The sequence below is a fragment of the Herpailurus yagouaroundi genome, unplaced genomic scaffold (assembly GCF_014898765.1).
Source record: "Herpailurus yagouaroundi ecotype Mexico unplaced genomic scaffold, PumYag 222, whole genome shotgun sequence".
Classification (NCBI taxonomy): Eukaryota; Metazoa; Chordata; class Mammalia; order Carnivora; family Felidae; genus Herpailurus; species Herpailurus yagouaroundi.
In genome coordinates, this window is record NW_024412453.1 from 68000 (window position 1) to 91083 (window position 23084).

Below are 23084 nucleotides of genomic sequence, written 5' to 3' on the forward strand. Positions count from 1 at the left end.
ACCAGATGAGCTTATATATTCTATATTTTTACCTGCATTAAAACTGCTAATTTAATAAATGTCAAAGGAGACCACGATTTTAAAATGCAAAATGGGGCACCCGGGTGGCTCAACTGGTTAAGCTTCCAACCTCGGCTGAGGTCATGATCTCGCGGTTCGTGGGTTCAAGCCCCGTGTCGGGCTCTGTGCTGACAGCTCTGTTTCAGATTCTGTGCCTCCCTCTCTCTCTGCCCCTCCCCTGCTCACACTCTGTCTGTCTCTCTCAAAAATGAAAAAAAAAATTTTTTTAGATGCAATATTGTTGTATCTTCCTTTTTGTAACATCAGACCTCAGAAATGGAAATACTCTTGGCCCTTTCATCCACTAGGAAGTCCAAAGTCATACTGGTCTCTATAAAATTTCTCCACACGCTGTCATTTGTCTTCTCAAGGACGGGACCCTTTGCTCCACTAACATCCACCAATGGGTGTTGTGGCCACAACCGATCATACAATTGCTGCGGAAGAGAAGTAGATGCCCCCAAAACTCTGGTTCAATCCTTACGTAAAATTAAAACTGTAGACCAAAAGTGATATTTGATGAGAAGTCTTGAGCTGAAAACATCTTAAGAAAAATTATTTTGAGAGTTCAAAGTTCTTGGCTTTTTATGACTCCTCTGAGAAGTCTTAAAAGATAAGGAAGTACTGTCATTCCCATGCCCAGAACATCGTAAGGAGCCTCCCAGTCGGGCAAAGGTCTTGTTCACCTTCAAATCCTATGGGCTTTGCTTCTTTTTGTCCAAAAGCCCCTCTCTTCAAGGTACATCTAGAAGGAGAAAGCTCTCCCGGAGATATTTAATTAACTACACAGTTTAACCTTTGGTTGTTAACTTCAGGTTGTTTATCCTTCTCGACATGCAACCTTCAACCATGAAATGTGACAGACACAGTTTACAAGGCCATTGTCCTTGTCTGTTCAGCTTAAAGAATCCATAAGGATATTAGTTGGCTCAGCTAAGTTACATGTGGAACCAACGGCCTGGCAGATCATTAACCCACCATTCAGTAACAACCACCCACATGCCTTAGGTTAATTAATCAACCATTCAAATCTGGGGCAGGTTCTTCTGTCAGAACCTCTGATGTCTGACAGGAAGGATGCTTCTGGCAATGTCAGATCTGAAAAACACAAAACCTGTTTCTGAATGCCAACATTCACCGGAGGTTCACTATGGCTCAGGTGCTACAGATAAAGACAGTACATATACCTTCTCTATATTCTTCACAACTCCATGGGGAAGATGTGGTTATTACCCCTATTTTAAAGACAAGTAAATTGAGGCCCAGAGAGGTGAAAAGGCTTCCCCAAATCATACAGCTAGAAGTATCATGGGTGGGTCTCATTCCCATTTCCAGGGCTCACTTCCAGGGCTCAGGTGGGACCACTGGCTTTGTAAATGGGTACATTTCTAGACTCATGTTTTATTGGTTTTGAGGGTGGTTTTGCTTCTCTCTTAGTTTCCACTAGGGTTCATTTCAAAGTCTGCACCATTTCTCACTTGGATAAGCGGAAGAGAGTGTTGTCCAGACTCATGATAGCTCAGGACTGCAGCATCCTTTTAGGTGGTTTCTGGACCCAATTGAGGATTCAGGGGCACCTGGCAGAGCAGACATGGGGGAAGACACAGGAACAGGTAAGTAGAGTGGCCAGGGTTTCTCAGTCTTCTGGAGGGCTTGTTAAAAACAGATTGCCGGGCTTCAACTCCAAGAGATTCTGATTCAGTAGGTCTTGGATGGGGCCTGAAAATTTGCATTGTTTTTAAAGAGAGAGAGCACAGGTTGGGGAGAGGCAGACTGAGACAGAGAGGGAGAGAGAGAGAATTAAACAGGCTTCACACTGAGTGTGGAGGGGGCTCGATCCCACAACTCTGGGATCATGACCTGAGCCGAAATCAAGAGTCAGATGCTCAACTGACTGAGCCACCCAGGCGCCCCTGAAAGCCTGCATTTCTAACAAGTTCCAAGGTGACACTGATGCTGCTAGACTGGGGACCACACTTGGAGAAGCACTGGTCCAGGCCTTCAAACACACTATGACCACCTCACCCTCTCCACCCTACTTCACTCACTCTTCACACTTACTGCTGGTACCACATGCTAGAGTGTTTTGATTTATATTTTAGCTTGCTTTTTCCTGAGTACCAGACTCATCCATTACATTACAAAGTCCTTAGGGGCAAAGAACATGGCATCGTGATTGCTGATTGGCTGACTGTTAACAGTGATGGTCAGGGTCTTGTGATTGGTCTTCCAGACACCGATCCAAAGCTTAAAGTGTAATTTGCTGCAAGATACAGTAACATGAGGGGCACCTGGCTGGCTCGGTCAGTTGAGCGTTCAATTCTTGGTTTCTGCTCAGGTCAAAACCTCATGATTCATTAGTTCGAGCCCCGTGTTGGGCTCTGCGCTGACAATGCGGGGTCTGCTTGAGATCCTCTCTTTCCCTATCTCTCTGCCCCTTCCCTGCCATGTGCGCTCTCTCTCTCTCAAAATAAACAAACTTGATACATGATTAAGAGTCAGGCTTTGGAGGCCGATGCACCTAGGTTCAAATCCCAGCTCACCCAGCACTAGCCAGGTAACTTCTGGCAAGTCACGTAGCCTAGGAGGGGTCTAGATTGCTCTTCCGTAACCCCCACATCCAACCCATCGTTAATCTTATTAGCTCGGGGCGCCTGGGTGGCTCAGTCGTTAAATGCTGGACTCTTGATTTCAGCTCTGGCTACGATCTCACAGTTGGTGAGTTTGAGCCTCGCATCAGGCTCTGTGCTGACAGCACAGGACCTGCTTGGGATTTTCTCTCTCTCTCTCTCTCTCTCTCTCTCTCAAAATAAATGAATAAACTTAAAAAAAAATCTTATTGGCTCCACTCTGAAATGTATTTTGAAAACATCCATATGGATCAACTTTTTTTTTTTTTTTTTTAATGTTTAGTTTTGAGAGACAGAGTATGAGCAGGGGAGGGGCAGAGAGAGAGAGGGAGACACAGAATCCAAAGCAGGCTCCAGGTCTGAGCTCTCAGTACAGAGCCCAACACGGGGCTCAAACTCACAAGCCGCGAGATCACGACCTGAGATAAAGTTGGACGCTTAACCGACTGAGCCACCCAGGCGCCCCTTTGTGGATCAATGGGTGCCTTGTCACAGAGGACATCCCTGGAAAGCTTGTCAGAAGAAACCACTGCCCAGCATTCCCTGCAACATCTCCCTGTGCCTGTCACTCACAGCTGTCGGCACAATCAATGGATATTTATTATCTTTTTCTCCTCCACCACTAGAATGTGAGCCCTACAACAGCAGAGATACTGTTTGTCTTATTCACTAATGGATCCCCAGCATCTTCTAGAATAAGGCCTGGCAGATCCTTGGCTCTCAGGATCTTTGGTGGATACACAGAAGAATAAATAAATGAGCAGATGAACTGACTTCTCTGAGCTTCAATTTCCTCATCTGTAAATGAAAACAGCCCTAACAGTACCTGTCTCTTAAGGCTGTTTTGAGGAGTAAATGAGATAATACATTTAAAAAAAAAAAAAAAAAAGAGCAAACACTTCTACCGTGCTTACTTGTGCCAGAACTGCTTTACGTCTCATGAAGTAATATCCCCGTTTTATGAGTGAGGAAACAGAGGCAAGTGGCTTTCCAAGGTCACACAGCTAGTATGTGGCAGAGCCAGGATTCTGGCTGCACCGTTCAAATCAGAGTCCATATTCATAACCACTGCACTCTCGGTTAAGACTCGGCGTGATGAACGTAGGTTGTTTAAAGCTGCATTCTTGTGCACGTGTTAAGCCTACCCGAGAGCTGTGTATTTTCCATCAAGTCACTCCAGCTCTTAGTCTCAGGAGGGTTTTTCCAAGCCTTGTGCGCTTTCCCTGGACACCGGCCCAGTGACTCTGGGTTCTCCATGCCGTCTGGACTGCAGGAGCATGAGCCCAGCGTCTAGCACCACGGACAGCTCCCCACACGTTCCTCCTAATGCTTACTGTCCTAAGTTATTCTGACAAAATTTCTGGGCCATCCTACCCTTTCTTTACCAGGTGGCACTGTTTAGGATAAAGCACAAAGGAGGAAGCACTCTAGGTTACACTCCCCTTTGAGTTAACAGCCTTGGTGGGCATGAGAGAAAGCTCACCGATATGGAAAAAGAGGAACTTTCCTCCATACAGATCAGCCGTTCCTGACATCACAGTGACTCCCGATTACACCCTCCCCCCAGTCCTGTTTATCCACACAGTGCAAATGTCATCATTTTACCAGACTGAAAAAACTTTTCTAAGGCAAATATTCTAGAGGCTATGATATCCCTGATTTTTGTTAAATACCCCCAAAGTTATTTGGCCACTGGGCCAAAATGACCAAATGGAGCGGAAACACTAAAGCATTAAGAGGAACTCTCACATTAGTCTTTAGGAAACTGACATCTGGAACCACAAGGTCTTAGCTCAGTTTGTGGCTTCAAAAAAATACACACGGGTCACCCCTCGATTGGACATACACTAGACGTTCCTGTTGCACCCCTGTTGGGAAACAGTATAGAGTCAAATGTCTGGATGGAGATACCTCAGTCCAAATCACTCTGCAGGGACTCCAATCACATTCTATGATGGCAGTCATACATTTAGAACATGTCACAGGGCCTGAAACTCAAAGACAGATGGCCTCTACTCCCCACTGTCTTCTCACCTGGGAAGAGGACACGACTGACCATTCCAGGGAATACCATCATGAAGAGAGGAAGCACCTTCAGGTAGGCAGCCATCAGAGAGCCTCCTTTGGCATGGGACAGGTTCTTGGCAGCCAGAGACCGCTGAACAATCACCTGGAAAACAGTGGGGTGGTTGGGAGCTGAGGTGGCTCTCTGTAACGGCAAACTAAGTGTGCACAGCTCCTGAGTACGTGTCAAGGACTTAGGATCTTGGTTTGCCTGGCTTCCCTCAGAGGAAACATTGCTTCCCTATCTCCAATACCCATCGAACAGTTCGGGAAGCCAGGAATCCCATTCTGTTCCCTCCCCACTCCTTTATCCTGGGATTGCCGCTGGCCAGTTAGATTTCTCCACAGAGTTACTCTATTTCTCTGGCTACCATTTTCAGTTAAGGACAAGTACAAATCCAAGGTGGGCCAGTTACAACTTCTCATGGAACTTCTCTAAGTATCCAACTTCAGCTCAGGTCATGATCTCATGGTTCGTGGTTCAAGCCCCGTGTTGGGTCTGGGCTGACAGCTCAGAGCCTGGAGCCTACTTCGCATTCTGTGTCTCCCTCTCCCTCTCTGCCCCTCCCCTACTCATGCTCTGCCTCTCCCTCTCTCAAAAATAAATAAACATTAAAAAATTTTTGAGAGACGGGCGCCTGGGTAGCTCAGTCGGTTAAGTGTCCGACTTCAGCGCAGGTCATGATCTCATGGTTTGTGAGTTCGAGCCCTATGTCGGGCTCTGTGCGGACAGCTTGGAGCCTGGAGCCCACTTCCGATTCTGTGTCTCCTGTCTCCTTCCCTCTCTGCCCCTCCCCCACTCTTGCTTTGTCTCTCTGTCTCTCAACAATGAATAAACGCTAAAAACAATTTTTTTTTTAAATTAAAAAAAATTTTTTTGAGAGAGAGACAGAGCACACCCCCAGGCCCAAGTCATGGAACCACAGTTCATAGGACTGGTATGAAAAGGAATTAATTCACCGAATGGTTAGATCAGGGCCTGGATCAGCATCAGGAAATGTTTAAATGCCATTATAATTGTCTACTGTTACTTACCTTCTCAGTCTCTACCCAGGAAGATCTGGAACATTCTTTGTGAATTGTGAATGCTGCTTTACCCATGTCCTGTTCTAAAAGTAGCCTAGACAGAGGGCTGTGCGTTCCCTAGGGAAGCACCAGCACAGTGAACCAAGTAAGTCAGAAGACTCTACAGAATCTAGGTCAGCAGCAATACTGTGTGGTCAAAACCAGAGTCACAGCGTCAAGGAGCGCTTGGGTTTCTAGGCCCTCTTGCCCTGCCTGGCATTTGGAAGGAGACAGAGTCCCCTGTGACTACGTCCCCAGGCTCCTGAACCATGCAAGGTGGGTTGGAGGTGGCTTTCAAAGGGTGCATGCTGGAATCCCAACTAAGAAGGGCGTGAGGAATCTCAAGGAAATATTTGCACAAATTCATACTGTGTGAAGAGCAGTTAACAGGGGCGTGTGGCTGGCTCAGTGGGTAGAACATGTGATTCTTTTTTTTTTTTAATTTTTAAAAAACGTTTATTTGAGGGAGAGAGACAGAGCGTGAGTAGGGGAGGGGCAGAGAGAGGCGCAGAGAGAATCCAAAGCAGGCTCCAGGCTCTGAGCCATCCACACAGAGCCCGACATGGGGTTTGAACCCACAAGCTTGTGAGATCATGACCTGAGCTGAATCCAGACACTTAACCAACTGAGCCACACAAGGCTCCCCTTTGCAATTCTCCATCTCAACATTATGAGTTTAAGCCCCACACTGGGCATGGAGCCTACTTAAAAAAAAAAAAAAAAATAGTAACATAAACCATAGCAAACCTATAAATGTTTTTAATGGTGTATTAGCTGTCTCTCCAACAAAAGGACTACGACCAAATTCCTCATGCTTTCCTCTTCTGTAACCATTAGTAACCCCACTTAACAGATGAGGAAACAAGATGTTAGGATGCCAAGGTTACCCCCCCTGAACTTAATTCCAGGCCTGGTAAGTTTGCTTTTTTTCATGTTTATCTTTGAGGTGGGGGAGGGGCAGAGAGGGAGGGGGACGGGGGATCCAAGCAGGCTCCGCGCTGTCAGTGCAGAGCCGGACGCCAGGCTGAAACTCACACCCCGAGCGGAAACCGGATGCTCAACCGACTGAGCCACCCAGGTGCTCCCAGGCCTGTGAAGTTCAAAGCTCATGCTGTTAACCTAGATCTGCACTGTGTCCCAAGGTCTCCTCTACCTGAGATGGGCTGAGGGGGAGAAGATTTGCCAAGGACGGGCTCCTTCTTAGAGGGGGGCGGTACACGTGCGCTGCGCCCACCACTGCCCCGGGCGCAGAGGAGTCGCGGCCCGTGGGGGGACCCGGCCTCCTTTTCCTGCAGTGTCGACCGGCATACATTCCGCACATACATTCCGCGGCCCTACTCCATGATCGTTACTTCGGTTAAACTTCCATCAGCCCTGACTCTGCAATACGGCTGCCAAGATGGCACACACGTCTCTGGTCTTCAACAGGAGAGGCATTTTGATTCACGGGGCTTAAATCTTGACAAAGTATGAACAGGTATACAGCAGGAAACAACTTCCATCCAACCTGGCGCGACTGCCCTGTCTCCCTGCCCATGAGCCCTCTTCTTTCTTTTACCTACATGCATCCGGGCTCCTTTGTGCAAATATAAGAAATGTGAACATTGATTCTATCCACACTCTGTTAACACAAGGGCTTATTATGCATCCTGTGCTGCCTTATACCTTATTTGTTTCTCCTTTGCACTGGCTGTTGCCTCTGCTGCACACTCTGTTCCCCACCTATCGCTGGGAGCCCTGCTCCTCTCCTTCGAAGCCTGTGCTTCCAAGGGTCACTTCTTGGTCCTACCTCCCCTTGCCACCCTATTTTATTTATTTTTTAATATATATTTTTAATCTCTACACCCAGTGTGGGGCGTGAACTCAACCCTGAGATTAAGAGTTGCATGTTCCACCACTGCCCTTTTAAAAAATTTTTAATTTATTTTTATGGGGCGCCTGAAGCCTGCTTTGGATTCTGTGTCTCCCTCTCTCTCTGCCCCTTCCCCAATCACGGTCTCTCTCTCTCTCTCTCTCAAAAATAAATACACATTTAAAAAATAAATTTTTAGGGGCGCCTGGGTGGCTCAGTCGGTTGAGCGTCCTACTTCGGCTCAGGTCATGATCTCGAGGTTCGTGAGTTCAGGCCCTGTGTCGGGCTCTGTGCTGACAGCTCAGAGCCTGGAGCCAGTTTCAGATTCTGTGTCTCCCTCTCTCTCTCTGAACCTCCCCCGTTCATGCTCTGTCTCTGTCTCAAAAATAAATTAAAAAAATTTTTTAAATAAATAAAATTTTAATTTATTTTTAATTTTTTAAATGTGTATTTATTTGAGAGAGTGTGAGTGGGGGAAGGTCAGAGAGAGGGGACAGAGGATTGGAAGCAGGCTCTGTGCTGACAGTAGAGAGCCCAATGTGAGGCTTGAACCCACGAACCGTGACATCATGACCTGAACCAAAGTTGGATGCTTAACCCACTCAGCCACCCAGGAACCCATACCACCACCCTATTTTGAACTGCACTCCCACACTCAACTCCTGTTTCCCTACCCTGCTTTAAAAAAAAAGAAAATGATATATATCACCTTTAAATATTCCACACAATTTGCTTAAGTAGATATATTGTCTGTCTACCCCCCCCACTAGAAGAAGGTGAGCTCCGGGAGAGGCGAGAGCCCTGTCTGATTTGTTTGCTCATGATTTCCAAGTGCCTGGTACACAGAGGACACCCAGTATTTGTTGAGCAAATGAGGCCCACTATCAATTTTAATCTCCTTTTGAAATATATCGTCTGTTTTGCTTAGCGGATCTTTCCCGACATTAGCAGGATGTATTAAGAGTTCCGCTTCGTGGGCACCTGGGTGGCTCAGTCAGTTGAGTGACCAACTCTCAGTTTCAGCTCAGGTCATGATCTTGCGGTTCATGGTTTTGAGTCCCACATCAGGCTCTGCACTGATGGTGCAGAGCCTGCTTGGGATTCTCTCTCTCTCTCTCTCTCTCTCTCTCTCTCTCTCTCTCTCTCTCAAAATAAATAAATAAACTTAAAAAAAAAAAAAAAGAGGGGCACCTGGGTGGCTCAGTCGTTAAGCATCTGACTGGCTCAGGTCATGATCTCACGGTTTGTGAGTTCAAGTCCCACCTTGGGTAAGCTTGTGCCCTGCTTCGGGGGAACCCCACTTCTCTTTCTCCCCCTGCCCCTCATGTGATTTTCTCTCCTCTCTCTCTCTGCCCCTTGCACACTTACACCCTCTGTTTCTCTCTCTCAAAAAGAAAAGAGTTCCCCTTTGCAAATATTAGTAGCTTTGGATTTGCCCCTACATGAACAAGCTCAAGAGGTAAAACAACACACAGATGTAGAAAGGAAGTAGTCGAGCTTGGGGGCAAAGGGGTGGGGAATGCAAACAAAAGCAGATGGAGGGAAGAAAAACCGGAGTCTCCGGCCCCCCAAGGAAAGAAGCCTCCCGGAGGGCGCTCGCTCAGCCCGCTGGTCTGTACCTGATCCGTGCACCAGTACCAGAGGGACGGGATGGACATTCCAAATAGGATCCCGGGCCACGGGAGATCGGATGTCAGTGGGTCTCTGAAAATATGGAAGGCGTCATCTCGGGGCAGTCCGCAGCTGCTGTTCTCACTCCGGTTGCTAGCCAGGGCCAAGAAGTACTTCTCCTTTAGGCCTTCCATCCCTCCGACTGCAGCAAAACCTAGAATTCAGAGGAATAGCAAATTGTCCAGAAACTCAGAGCAATCCACACCAAGCGTTTAAGGGGATGGTAGGAGATGGGTGAAATCCTACTTAGAGCAGAGCTACTCAGGAAGGTTAGTCGCCTTCAAGGTTCTTAACTTTTTTTATATGCCTTTGGTAGTGATTATGTATTGCTTCTCTAAATATTGATAATCAGGGGCGCCTGGGTGGCTCAGTCAGTAAAGCATCTGACCTCAGCTCAGGTCATGATCTCACCCTGCGTCGGCTCTGTGCTGACAGCTGAGAGCCCGGAGCCTGCTTTGGATTCTGTGTCTCCCTCTCTGCCTGCCCCTCCCCTCCTGGTGCTCTCTCTCCCCCCCCCCCTCAAAAATGAATAAACATTAAAAAATATTAATAACATAATACAAAATACATAAGACTGTAAAGGAAACAGATATACTGAAGACAATCATTGAAACATAAAAATTGTGACTCAATAATTTACATATTTGCTCCATTAAACAGTAAGAACCAGCAGTGAGTGTAATAACAATTTATTTATTTTTAAGATTTTATTTTCAAGTAATGTCTACACCCAACATGGGGTTAGTTAAAATGAAGGTTAATATAAATAGCTTTTTTAAAAAAAGGCTTTTTCTTTTTAATCACTCTAAAAGACAACTGACTGTCTAAAGCAAAACTTGTAGCATTGTATTGGGGTTTAAAACATCTGTAAATGTATGGCAACAATAAAAGACAGAAGAGAGGATTTGGGAGTGTAATATTGTAAGGTTCTTTTTTCTTCTTTTTTTTTTTGAGAGAGACTTGTGCTGTCTCTCTCTGAAAAATAAACATTCAAAAAAAATTTTTAAATGAATTCAGTAAAGTTGCAGATACAAAAACCAACATACAAAAATCAGTTGTGTTTCTATACACTAACAAATGACTGAAAGGAGAAATTAAGAAAACCCTGTTTACAACTGCATCACAGAGGATAAAAAAAAAAAATAGGAACAATTGTAACCAAGAAGATGAAGTGTCTGTGCACTGAAAACTATAACACACTGATGAAAGAAATTAAGGAAAACACAAATAAATGGGCAGATATTGTGTTCATGGATTAGAAGAATTAATATTATCGGGGCGCCTGGGTGGCTCAGTCGGTTAAGCGTCCGACTTCAGCTCAGGTCACGATCTCACAGCTCATGGGTTCAAGCCCCACATCGGGCTCTGTGCTGACAGCTCGGAGCCTGGAGCTGCTTCGGATTCTGTGTCTCCCTCTCTCTCTGCCCCTCTCCCGTTCATGCTCTCTCTCTGTCTCAAAAGTAAAAATAAACATTAAAAAAAAAAAAGAATTAATATTATCAGCATGTCCACACCCCCCAATGAGATCTACAGATTCTTTTTCTTTTCTTAATAAGCCCTATGCCCAACGTGAGGCTTGAACCCACGAGCCTGAGATCAACAGTCGCATTCTCTGACAACTGAGCCAGCCAGGTGCCCTGCAATCTACAAAATCAGTGGAATCCCTATCAAAACTTCAATGGCTTTCCTCACAGAAATAGAAAAAAAAAAATCATCCTAAAATTCATATGGAGCCACAAAAGACCCAGATACCCAAAGCAACATTGAGAAAGGAGAACAAGGTGGGAGGCATCATGCTTCCTGATTTCAAGCTTATTATAAAGCTGTAGGAACCAAATCCATATGGTGTTGGCATAAAAAGACTCACAGACCAATAGGACACACAGACCAATGCGACGGAATTGAGGACACGGAAATTAACCCACGCATATATGGCCAGTTAGTTTTCAACATGTGAATCTCTGCAGATCCCTTGGGAGAACATCTAATAAAGCAGATTGATGAAGATTACAGAGGGCAGATCTGTAATCTCTTTCCTGCCCGACTGTAATGGATTAAGTAATGGAACTTCCCCACTGAGAACCCATACTTTTGTGGAGAAAGGTCTAGAGGTGTTGCGAAGAATGACAGACCTTGGGAAGATCTAGATTTTGGGTCTCTTTGCATCTGAAACCTGTCATAAGCAGCTCGTGAAGCCCTGGGAGGTTCAAAGGTTTGGTATTTATGACAGTGACCACATCGAGCATTTTTCTAATACAGCTGACAATTGTCCTTCATGTATTTGTTACTCATTTGTATTTCCTCTTTAAAAAAAAAAAAAAAGTTTATTTATTTTTGAGAGAGACCAAGAGTTGGGGAGAGACAGAGAGGGAGGGAGACATAGAATCCCAAGCAGGTTCCAGGCTCTGAGCTGTCAGTCCAGAGCCTGACTCAGGCTCAAACTCACGAACCGTGAGATCATGACCTGAGCTGAAGCCAGACGCTTAACCGGCTGAGCCACCCAGGCGCCCCTGTATTTCCTCTTCACATACGGTATACCAGTGAAGTTTTCTTCTTCATGAGGGTCCAAAACATTTGTTAAAGTTAATGAGCAATTTTTGTTCATGTTGTGAAACAATTATTCCATAATTACTTCCTTAAATTTTGCTTAAAAGACGAAAGCCACACATAAACACAATTTGAAGTGTGCAGAAAGGCACAATGCTATGATGAAACTCGTATCTCCTCGACCCCTGTTCCTAGACAATTCCTGAGTCCTTATTTCTTGTGACTTTGACACTCTTGAGGAACTGATTAGGAATCTTGTAAAATGATTCTCCATCGGATGTCTGATGTTTATTCCTCAATAACATTGAGGTTATGTGGTTTTGGTAAGCATGGCACAGAGGCTCCGTTATGTCCCTCTCACCCTATGAGCAGCTACATATCAATATGTCCTATTCCTGGCGACATTGACTGCGATCACTTACCTACAATGGTGCATGCCAGGTTGCCCCACGGTAAAGCGACTATTTTCCCCTTTGTGATTAGTGAGTATCTTGGACATGGTAACTGAGATCATGCAAAAATCCCTGGTAACTTGAGCATTTACCGTTGAATCTTGCCTCCAATTATCATTGTGGTGCCCTCATGTTGATTTTCTATTTCTCTCCCTCTGTCTGCATTTATTAATTGGAATTCTTCTGTAAGAAGAATTTTGTCCCTCTGTCCCTTTTATTTATTAATCATGTTTCCCTCTCAATATAGGAGGAACTATTCATCTTTACCTAAAAATCAGGAAACTTCCGGGGCGCCTGGGTGGCTCAGTTGGTTAAGCGTCTGACTTCAGCTCAGGTCATGATGTCCCGGTTCGTGAGTCGGAGCCCCGCGTCGGCTCTGTGCTGACAGTGCAGAGCCTGCTTGCGATTCTCTCTCCCTCTCTCTCTCTGCCCTTTCCCACCCCCACCCCCACCCCCACCCCCCCCCCGGTGCTTTCTCTTTCTCAAAATAATGGATAAACTTGAAAAACAAAAAAACCAGTAAATTTCCGTAAGTTCAGTTCTCTTCCAGCTAAAACAACCATGTCTCAAGGAAATCACCCATGACGGAATGCCCCAGGTGTATGCTTTTGACAGTTGGGTTTGCTGAGCCCTGTGATGAGAGCAGATGTCCCTTCCTGAGAGAGGGCCTGTCACCCACCCAAGTGACCCTGGGGCCCCACTTACTGTAGCCCATCAGGATGAGTGCTCCTATAAGCATGATCAGAGTCTGCAGGGCATCCGTGTAGATCACAGCAGCCAGGCCACCTGGGGGTGGGGGTGGGGATAAGCATGGAGATGAGGGTCGGACACCCTGGGTTAACAACAGAGAGAATCTGGAAGCTCAAGACCTGAGATTTCTTAGTGTTGTTTGCAAAGATGGCCACAAGACCTCCTTCCTAGGCACAGGCCCATGTTGCCTTGTGGCTTTCCTGCTCCTTTTCATGTTTTTTTTTTTTTAAATGTTTGTTTTTGAGAGACAGAGAAAAAGAGAGAGAGAGAGAGAGAGAGAGACAGCATGAATTGGAGAGGGGCAGAGAGAGAGAGAGATACAGAATCCGAAGCAGGCTCCAGGCCCTGAGCTGTCAGCAGAGCCTGACTCAGGGCTCGAACTCATGGACTGTGAGATCATGACCTGAGCCAAAGCCGAATGTTTAACCAACTGAGCCAACCCAGGTGCTCCTGCTTTTCATGTTGATGTAAATAAAGCTGATTTCTCTATGTCTTAACTATGGGCTTGGCCAAATGACTTGCTTCGACCAACAGAATATGGGGGAGTGCTACTGTGCAGGCCTAAGCCTAGCCCTCAAGGGCCCTGAAGCTTCTGCTCTTGCTTAAGACCATTGTTTTAAGTCCTTATATCTGTGGGTGGTTCGTTACACAGTAATTTCTAACTGATTCAGGAAGTGATGCAAGGGCTGTAGTCCCCAAGCTCTGAACAGCTTTATTTTTAACCCTGGAAAAAGGATATGAGTACTAGGTATTCAGAGCCCTAACAGGCTTCCTGAGCAGGCTCCTGTGGTTGGCCTCAGTGAATTCTTCTTACTTTTGCCCCCTAGCACAGTCTTGGTAATGATAATAATGGCAGCAAATCTATCTGGCCAAGGCCATCTTTCTAGTGTCTTCCTTATACTATACCTCCTTCTTCCCAAAGGGAAAGGGATGTTTATCTGATCTGAGCATGTTTTCCGAGTGGGCAAAGTCAGCATGCAATAAAAAACATGGGCAGAGGTGTGGGGTTCTCTACCATGCCTCCTCCTTCCTGGCCAGCAGGAATAGGGCCCTGTCACAAACGGGGAGACACCCAGCCTAGACTCTTGTCCCAACTCTCTGCTGCCTGAGTGCAGTGATCCTGAAGCCGGGTGCCACTGAAACCCGCCATCGTTTCTATACTGATGTTCACTGAACAATTTGTCATGTGCCATGCACTCTGTTTAGTATTTTATTCAATTGTTCACCAAATATCTGGTGAGTGCCCTACCTAGCTCTCCATGGTAGGGATAGAGAAGCAAGCAAAAAGCATGTTCCCTGTCCTCATGGAGATTACAGTCTAATGGGACACGCAGACCAGGAAACAAAGGTAAATTGGCTATTGGGACTAGCCCTTCCCTTTCCCTGGGCTCCAGGCACACAGCTTCCCTTAGTGCGGAACGCTCTGAGAGATCCTTCAGGGGCCTTTGCATAGGTCTGATTTGACCGCTTTTGAGCTTAGAGCCTCCCGTGGTGTTCCACAGCCCTCGGAGCAAAATCCAGGCTCGTTTCAGCTTTCATTGGTTGCTGGCCTTTCCCCCATCCCCCGGGCTGCTGAGCCACACGGGGGCGGGGGGACAGGTGGCAATCCGTCTCTGGCTGGTGGGAGTGGCCCCCCCGGAGGTTAGCGGGTCGCAGCTTGAGCCATCTGCTCCTTCAGCGTCAGCCACATTGACCGCCTTTCTGTTCCCCAAACAAAGCATGAGTCTTTACATGTGCCCTTCTCCTAGCCTGGTCTTCTCTTCCTCTGTCCTTCTCTTTAAAGTTTCCTTCCTTTCATTTAAATGCGGTTCAGATGTCACCTTAGAAAGGCCTTCTCTGAACATGCTATGTAAAAAAACAATAATAATAAAAAACCTTTCCTTACCCATCACTCCCCACCTCACCCTGCGTGGAACTTCCCTCACAGCACTTATCAGATTATAACAATACATCCTGATATGATTTATTGGTTTCCTTGTTCATTGTCTGTCTCCCCATCCCTATTAGAATATAAGTTCCTTTGGGGTAAAGATTTTGCCTGTTTTGTCTACTGCTCTACCTCATTTCCTAGCACGATGTCTAGCACATGTAGGTGATATCCAGACATATTTGTGGAATGAGTTATATTATACGAAGAGGAAGCAGAGAAGGGTGAGCTGGAGCAGAAGGTGAAGATTAAAAGGTGAATATTCAAAGACAGATATTTGTCCAGGCCATACTCTATGCCAGTCACTCTCCTGGAGTGTGGTTCCGATGGGGAAAAATGATGCTGCCGCACGTTATTCTCCGAGATTACAGTTGCTGACAATCTCACTTTGCAGAGTGCATGTGAATAGACATGCGCCTCACTCAGTTTTCAATAAATAATTCTGCAGTAAATAAATGGAAAATAGCTTGATGCAATTGTGGTGCATTTTTCAATCCTCCCTCTAATCGGGAAGCCCTCTTCCCTTGGACAATGGCCAAGAGACACCATATTATCTGGGGTCATTGATTGAGGTGTAATGAATGGATGGTTTTAACACACTAGAACATCAGAAGATGGGCCAGGAAAAGAAGGGGGAGGGGGTGGCCCACGGCCTCTCAGGCATCACCTCTCGTTCAGACACACCTGCAACGGTGTACAGAGCTGTGATGGCCAACAGCCCAACTATGGCCAGGTAGAGATCCAGGTGCAGAGACTGCTGAATAAAGATGGCACCCGCATACATGTCCACCTGTAGAGACATGAAGTTCACGGATGAATGAATGGATGGACATTTTCAGCGCAAGTTCCCCTAAGACTGGATTCCAGCAAACAGAAGAGTCCTACATTGTGCTTTCTTCAGCCACCTCTTCCTGTATCAGAGGTCTCAAACTGGGACCCTTGGGCAAGTACATTTGAGACCCATTCACTGGGCTAATACGACAACCTCCTCAATGGCCCTCCTGCTGCTACTCCTGGTCTTTCTAGCCTCCATTCTCCACTTTGCAACCTTTATCAAATACCGACATGAGCATATCATCCCTCTCCTGCCCATTAAAATTCTTCCGTGGCACCCACTGCCCCCAAGATAACGTCTATGTAAATAAGTTAGAGTTGCATGCCAGGCTTCATGGTCTGGCTTGACCCTTGGCCTCATTTCCCTCACTCAATCCTTCCCCGCTTCCCTAACAAGCTATGCCCATCCATGTCGCCAATGTTTTGCTTGCTCTAGTCCATCCATCGGGAACACCAGTCCCCTTTCTCTAGTTCGTAATCCTCCTTGGTCATGACTTCCCTGGTGACGGCTTCCCCACATCTGTAGCTTTCCACCAGACCCAGAGGCAGAATTCTGAAAGGATGCTGTCATCCGACGTCTGTCTTTCAAGCCTGCAGCTGGCATGGACTCAGTTATTGTTGTTTGGATTGAATGGAATTCCTCTGCACCCCCTGCACTCTCCTCACAAGAGACAGGCTCTCCTCGGCCCCAACTGGAAGTGGAGACAGCATCAGCTGAGTCACAGGCAGACCCGGAGGCTGCAACGCATCTGCTCTTGGCCTCTTTCTAGAGACTGGCCCATCCAACCAAAGTTCAAGGTGGAGCAGGCTCAATGGCCTCAACCCATCTGATTAATAGCTGATCATTGTCTAATCCCAGGAGGAATATGACCGCTCCACCCAAGGGGTGACCTGCACCATCTAGAGATGTTGCCAGAGAACCTTTGGCAGAAACTTCTCCCGACTTCTTCTGCCCATGCTTGCTCTCTCCCTCCCACCCCTCCTACCCTCTGCTAACCTCCCGGAAGCCTGCCCAACAGGAGGAGGAAGTGCACAGGGAGGACACACTCCCAAGCAGTGGCTGTAGTTGATCTTCTCACCACGTCACAGGTACACGGCTGGGCTATGTCCCCACCTTACCGAGATCTTGGTGAAGATGTAGATAAACAGGTAGAGCACAGCCAAGATGATGGGGATCCTGTTGCCACCAAAGCGTTTCCTCAGGTATTCTGGCATCGTGGTGACCTAGGGGCCAGAGCTCAGTGGTCACCACATACCTGACTTTGGGCACATGGTCTCAGGGCACTGGCCCTTCCCTCCTCCCCAAACTCAGCAGCACCAATGGCCTTCTTGATCATAGGCCTAAGAAGGGAGGAGAAAATGGGGGCGGAGGGGTGGGGTGTGGAGGAATTGGGGTTCTGTGCCGGGGGATGTACCCAACTACCAATCCCATCCCAAAGTTTGCTATCTCTTATCAGTTACTTAATGTTTTCCTTTCAACCAGCTCACCTAAACAGTTAAATACATTTACCTAAACTTCAAATCACCATCATAAATGGAAAATCAACCCTAAATTTAAGAGAACCAGCAAAAATAAACACTGGGTAGTAAAACACTTCATTATTTTCTATTCCTTTCTGGCAACACCAAAGACTCTGGGCCCTGAGCCTACTCATTTAAAAAAGAAAAACAATGCTGGAGAAGTGTTGGATTGGTCTTGAAGACAGGCTAGGACCAATGTAAGGCTTTCCCCTTGAGCTCAAACAAGTGAAAGACAACAGAAAAGGAAATAACTCCACCACGTGACTCAGTGGGGGTCCCATGTCTGACACCTAAAAGCATCTCAAGAATCTCCATTCGTCCAGGTTCCAAACTTTGGGGAATTGCTCTATTCTAATCCTTTGGTCAGGGGGCACCTGGGTGGCTCACTCGGTGAACTGTCCTACTCCAGATCAGGTCATGATCCCATGTTGTGAGGTTGAGCCCTGCATTGGGCTCTGTGCTGACAGCTCAGAGCCTGGAGCCTGCTTCACATTCTGTGTCTCCCTCTCTCTCTCTCTCTGTCTCTCTGTCCCTCCCCATTTCATGCTCTGTATCTCTCTCTCAAAAATAAACATTAAAACAAGATTTAAACCTTTGGGCAGGTTACCAGCAAAAGCAGGGGATTCTAATAGCAGGCTCCAGGGTTGGCAGAAAGATGGGGGGGGGGGGGCACTGAATCATGGCGGCTCCCTATGCCCCAGGCTGGGTGGTCCAAAGTCAGACGTCATTACCATATGGGCACCCAAGTGACTGGGGTGTGCTGATGAAAACCACTGTTGAGGGTTTGGCATGTTCTTTCCCAATCTCCTCACCCTCACTGTACTCTAGCCCCAGACTTGCAGTTGAGACACTGCGACATCAAACCAATGGCTCTTCCGTGAGGTACTAGATCTTGGATGGGGAAGGACACAGTTATAAAGATATTTGCAGAAATGTTTGCAGCCTCTCCTCCAGGCTGTTGCTGCTTGGGTATCCCCAAGTCTAACCCAGGGAGGAGAAAACTAACAGGTCCCCCACCACAAGCTCATGAATGGCAAACCATCCATTCTGAGGTCAGATTGTGAAGGGATACTGGGAAAGACTAGATGGCTAGACTCGGTTCAAGAATAGTAAATAGTTGGGGCACCTGGGTGGCTCAGTCGGTTAAGCATCCGACTTCTGCTCAGGTCATGATCTCACCTCTTGGGTTCGAGCCCCACGTCAGGCTCTGTGCTGACAGCTCAGAGCCTGAAGCCTGCTTCCGATTCTGTGTCTCTCTCTCTCTGCCCCTCCCCACTCACGTTCTGTCTCTTTCTGTCTCTCAAAAATGAATAAACATTGAAAAAAAATTTTTTTTTAATTTTTTTTTCAACGTTTATTTATTTTTGGGACAGAGAGAGACAGAGCATGAACGGGGGAGGGGCAGAGAGAGAGGGAGACACAGAATCAGAAGCAGGCTCCAGGCTCTGAACCGTCAGCCCAGAGCCTGACGCGGGGCTCGAACTCACGGACCGCGAGATTGTGACTTGGCTGAAGTCGGACGCTTAACCGACTGCGCCACCCAGGTGCCCCTAAAAATTTTTTTAATAAATAAATAAGAATTATAAATGGCTAATGGTAATCTGGGTATTCAAGAACCAAAGGGTGTATGGTGCAAAATTATTTCCACTTCGATGTATGCTTGAAAGTCTTCTCACAATAAAATATTGGCCAAACAAACAAACAAAAAAAGAACTCCAGGAATAAATGGGCATTTTCAAATAGGAAAAAAGAAAAAAAGCTTCTCTTTCCTGCCCATCTCCCCCGGAGAACAATGTGGAACTCTGACTCTCATGTCTTCCCCTGGTTTTGCAGCAAGGTACCTACAACAGAGATTTTCCAGAAGCACATGCACTGACACTCTATCAAGGAATAACGCATGGGGACATTCAACCAGTACTGAACGGGTGTGCCCGTGGTGATGGTGTGACAGCTGATTAGAGAGGACACGAAGAGCCTCAGTCCGTTCAGGTGAGAGGAACAGGCTTCCCTGGCAGATTTACTGTCTGTGACCACAGCTGTTAAGCTGTCAAGGAGCTAAAAAGGCAATCTGCCAGCAAGCAAGGTTGAGAAAGACAGACAGACAGACAGACAGAGCCGAAGAGGTGAGGGACGGCCCACAGGCAGCACAGGAACCACCCTCTGGTTGTAGCTGGGTGAATGTTAAAAAGAAGTAAATGCAGGGGCGCCTGGCTGGCTCAGTTGGTAGAACATGCGACTCTTGATCTCAGGGTCATGAGTTCGAGCCCACGTTGGACGTGGAGCCTACTAACAAAAAAAAAAAAAAAAAAAAAAAAAGAATAAGAAATAAATGCAGTAAATGACTGCTGCCCTGGGGGGATGAGCACCCTAGTTCCTGAAGCCTCGCTGCTTGTGGGGCCCCTCCCTCCCAGACCCCCCATTTCCTGGGGCAGAGGACGGCAAGGGGCTTCCGGGACCTGCATACTGTCTCCCCCACCCCATCCCATCCAGACTGCCATACTTCCTCCTCATTTAAATCTCCTCCCTCTTCCTCCGAAACCCCCGCCCCCTACCTCCAGCCTTCCCCAGGGCCCTGCCCAGGACTCAAGGGGGTTCCAGCTCCTTCAAGGTCTTCCTTTTCTTGGAGACCCTTTCCCAGTGTGGAAGCAGCCACAGGGACAATGCAGAGAATCCACATGGGACACCTTGCATGGTGTCTCAATCTGTTCAGCCCCGGCAAGAATGGGGCATTTCTGCTCCAGCCCCCACTTCCCCGACCCACACCTGGGCCTCGTCAGCCCCGGGACCCCATTCACCTCCGACGCCCCAAATGTTCATCAGTACAGCCCTCTCACTTGCTAACTCTGGTGATGCTTTGGGATCTGACCAAGACTTCTGGTCCCTAACCAGTGCCTCTTCTCTTGGGTGTTAGCTCATTCCTCATGTTCTTCCTTCTGAATCCATCAAAGATCCTGCCGCTGAGTTATTTCAACAATATTTAATTGCACATCTCCTGTGTACCAGGCACAACTCCAGGAGAGAACAGAAATGGTTCCCACTCTCCTAGAGCTTACAATCTAATGGGAGACGCACACAGTCTAGGAAAGTGGTTCTCAACCGAGGACGATTTTGTACCTCCCTAGGGAACGTTTGGCAACGCCTGGAGACGACTTGGCTGTCACAATTTGGGGTGTGGGGTGCTGCCAGCATCTACGTGGTAGAGACCAGGCATGCTGCGAACACCCTGTAATGCAGAGGACCCCCTGAGACTGAGAAAGCTTGGTTTGCTAGAAGAGGCACACAGTCTATGGGAGACATCTGAGTTTAAAGGCCACAATATGATGAAGAAGGAAATTTAACCTCATCAGGGAGGTCAGAGGGGCTTTTTGGAGGAACTATTGCTTAAAGTAGGATTTGAAAGATGAACAGGAGGTAACCTCCCTGTGAATGAAAAAGAAATTTTCAGCAAGAAGGGAAAGCATTGTAATGGTCACATCACGACGTGAGGATGGGGAACTGATGGGACCTGGCATGCAGCTGACATTTGGCTCAATAAATGCATCTTCAATGAATGAATGAATGAATGAACGGATCACACATACAACTGGTCTGTAAGTTTCCTGATGGGGGGCGTTAGCATTATCCCATTCTCAAACTACGGTGGACAAAAATCAGTATTACATGGATAATTGACTTAAATGTGAAAAGTTCTAAAAGACAATATAGGAAAATATCTTTATGACCTTGGAGTAGGAAAATATTTTTTAAACAGAACATGAAAGACAGGAAAAAGTGATAAATGTGACTACACTGCAGTTGAGAACTGCGTATCAAAAACATCATTAAGAGACTGGAAAGGCAAACCACAGAGTAGAAAAAGATAGATATATACATTTGCAACACATAAAACCACCCCAAGGGCTTGTTTCCAGAATATATAAAGAACCTCTACAAATCAATAAGAAGCTCTATAACCTAATAATAATTTTATTTATTTATTTATTTTAATGTTTATTTTATTTTTGACAGAGACAGAGTGGGGGAGGGGCAGAGAGAGAGGGGAGACCCAGAATCTGAAACAGGCTCCAGGCTCTGAGCTGACAGCTCAGAGCCCGACGCGGGGCTCGAACTCACAGACCGCGAGATCATGACCTGAGCCGAAGTCGAACGCTTAACCGACTGAGCCACCCAGGCGCCCCTCACCTAGTAATAATTTTAAAAAAGGTTGGCAAAAGCCCCAGACAAGTGACTTCCCCAAAGAGGAAATCCAAAGGGCCAAAACAAATAAAAATAGAATTGTCAGTCAAAAGAGCATTGAGATTAGCAAGACTTTTAAAGTTGGAAAATAGCAAGTGTTAGCAAGGATGTGAAGCAATGGAGCCAAGGGAATTTGCAGACACTGCTGTTGGGACTCTAAGCTGATAGAAATACTCTGGGGGATATTGGGGGAGTATGTAGCAAAGCCAGACAAACATCCCCAATAGCCCAGACACTCATAGGTAGACACTCTCCATAAACACCTGTTTACGTGCCTCAGGACACTTGTATAAATGCTCACGGGAGCATTAGCCATCACAGCCTAACACTGGGAACAACCTAAATGCCCACGAACAAAAGAATGGACAAACACATGGACACACGGGCTGTAGTCATACTACAGAACACTACACAGCAAAAAAAAAAAAAATAAAAAAATAAAAAAATAACACATCGACTAATGAAAGAATATGTAACCCTGATCCCGTATACGTTTTTTCAAAAGTAAATTAAACCAACTGTCTAATTATGCATAATGAAACCTGCACAGAAAAGCAAAGGAGTTAACTAGATGAACTTCAAGGAGAAAGGAAGGCACGGTCACGTGGTAAAGGCACACGGGGGAGGTTAGGTTTTAAGTCTTGATCCGGGTGTTTATTTTACGATAGTTGGTTAAGCTGTGCATTTGTGTTTTATCACGTTTTCAATGTATTTATTTCCCAATAAAAATGGAGTGGGTTGGGCGCCTGGGTGGCTCAGTCGGTTAAGCGGCTGACTTCAGCTCAGGTCATGATCTCACAGTTTGTGAGTTCGAGCCCCGTGTCGGGCTCAGTGCTGACAGCTCAGAGCCTGGAGCCTGTTTCAGAATCTGTGTCTCCCTCTCTCTGACCCTCCCCCGTTCATGCTGTCTCTGTCTCAAAAATAAATAAACGTTAAAAAAAAAAATTAAAAAAAAAATGGAGTGGGTAGATTTTTTCTTTTATGTTTCTTTAAATATTTTTCTAAGTTTATTTATTTATTTTAAGACAGAGTGAGAGAGCAGGGGAAGGCAGAGAGAGAGAATCCGAAGCAGGCTCCACACGGTCAGCACAGAGCCTGATGCAAGGGTTGAACTCACAAACTGTGAGATCATTACCTGAGTCAGTATCAAGAGTTGGACGCTTAACCAACCAAACCACCAGGTGCCCCTACTTTGTGTAGTTTTTAATTGCCATAATCAAAAGTTAAAATCAGTTCTTGCCTTATGAATGGTCCTGAGTATGATCTTGCCCCGTGTGGTAGAACCTTTGGAGCAGAATTAAATCTAGACAGTATGAGTGACATAAAGCTGTCAGATCAGAAACAATTTTTTAAACTACTTTTTCAAAATAGTCTAAAGCAGGGGTGCCTGGTGGTTCAGTCAGTTAAACGTCCGATTCTTTTTTGCTTTTAATTTTAATCTTTAATCTTGGAGAGAGAGAGAGAGCGAGAGAGAA

General features: G+C 46.4%; 1 protein-coding gene across 2 annotated transcripts in view; it reads right to left on the reverse strand.

Annotated features, from left to right (window-relative positions):
- SLC5A11 (solute carrier family 5 member 11) overlaps nt 1-23084 on the reverse strand; it is a 48119-nt gene that overhangs the window by 7972 nt on the left and 17063 nt on the right. For both annotated transcript variants that reach the window (XM_040458730.1, XM_040458729.1), the window contains 5 exons: nt 16972-17076; nt 15703-15808; nt 13047-13127; nt 9291-9496; nt 4725-4860 (listed from right to left, as the gene is read on the reverse strand). In XM_040458730.1, the coding sequence (XP_040314664.1) occupies nt 4725-4860; nt 9291-9496; nt 13047-13127; nt 15703-15808; nt 16972-17076 (634 nt within the window). The remainder of the gene's footprint in view (nt 1-4724; nt 4861-9290; nt 9497-13046; nt 13128-15702; nt 15809-16971; nt 17077-23084) is intronic.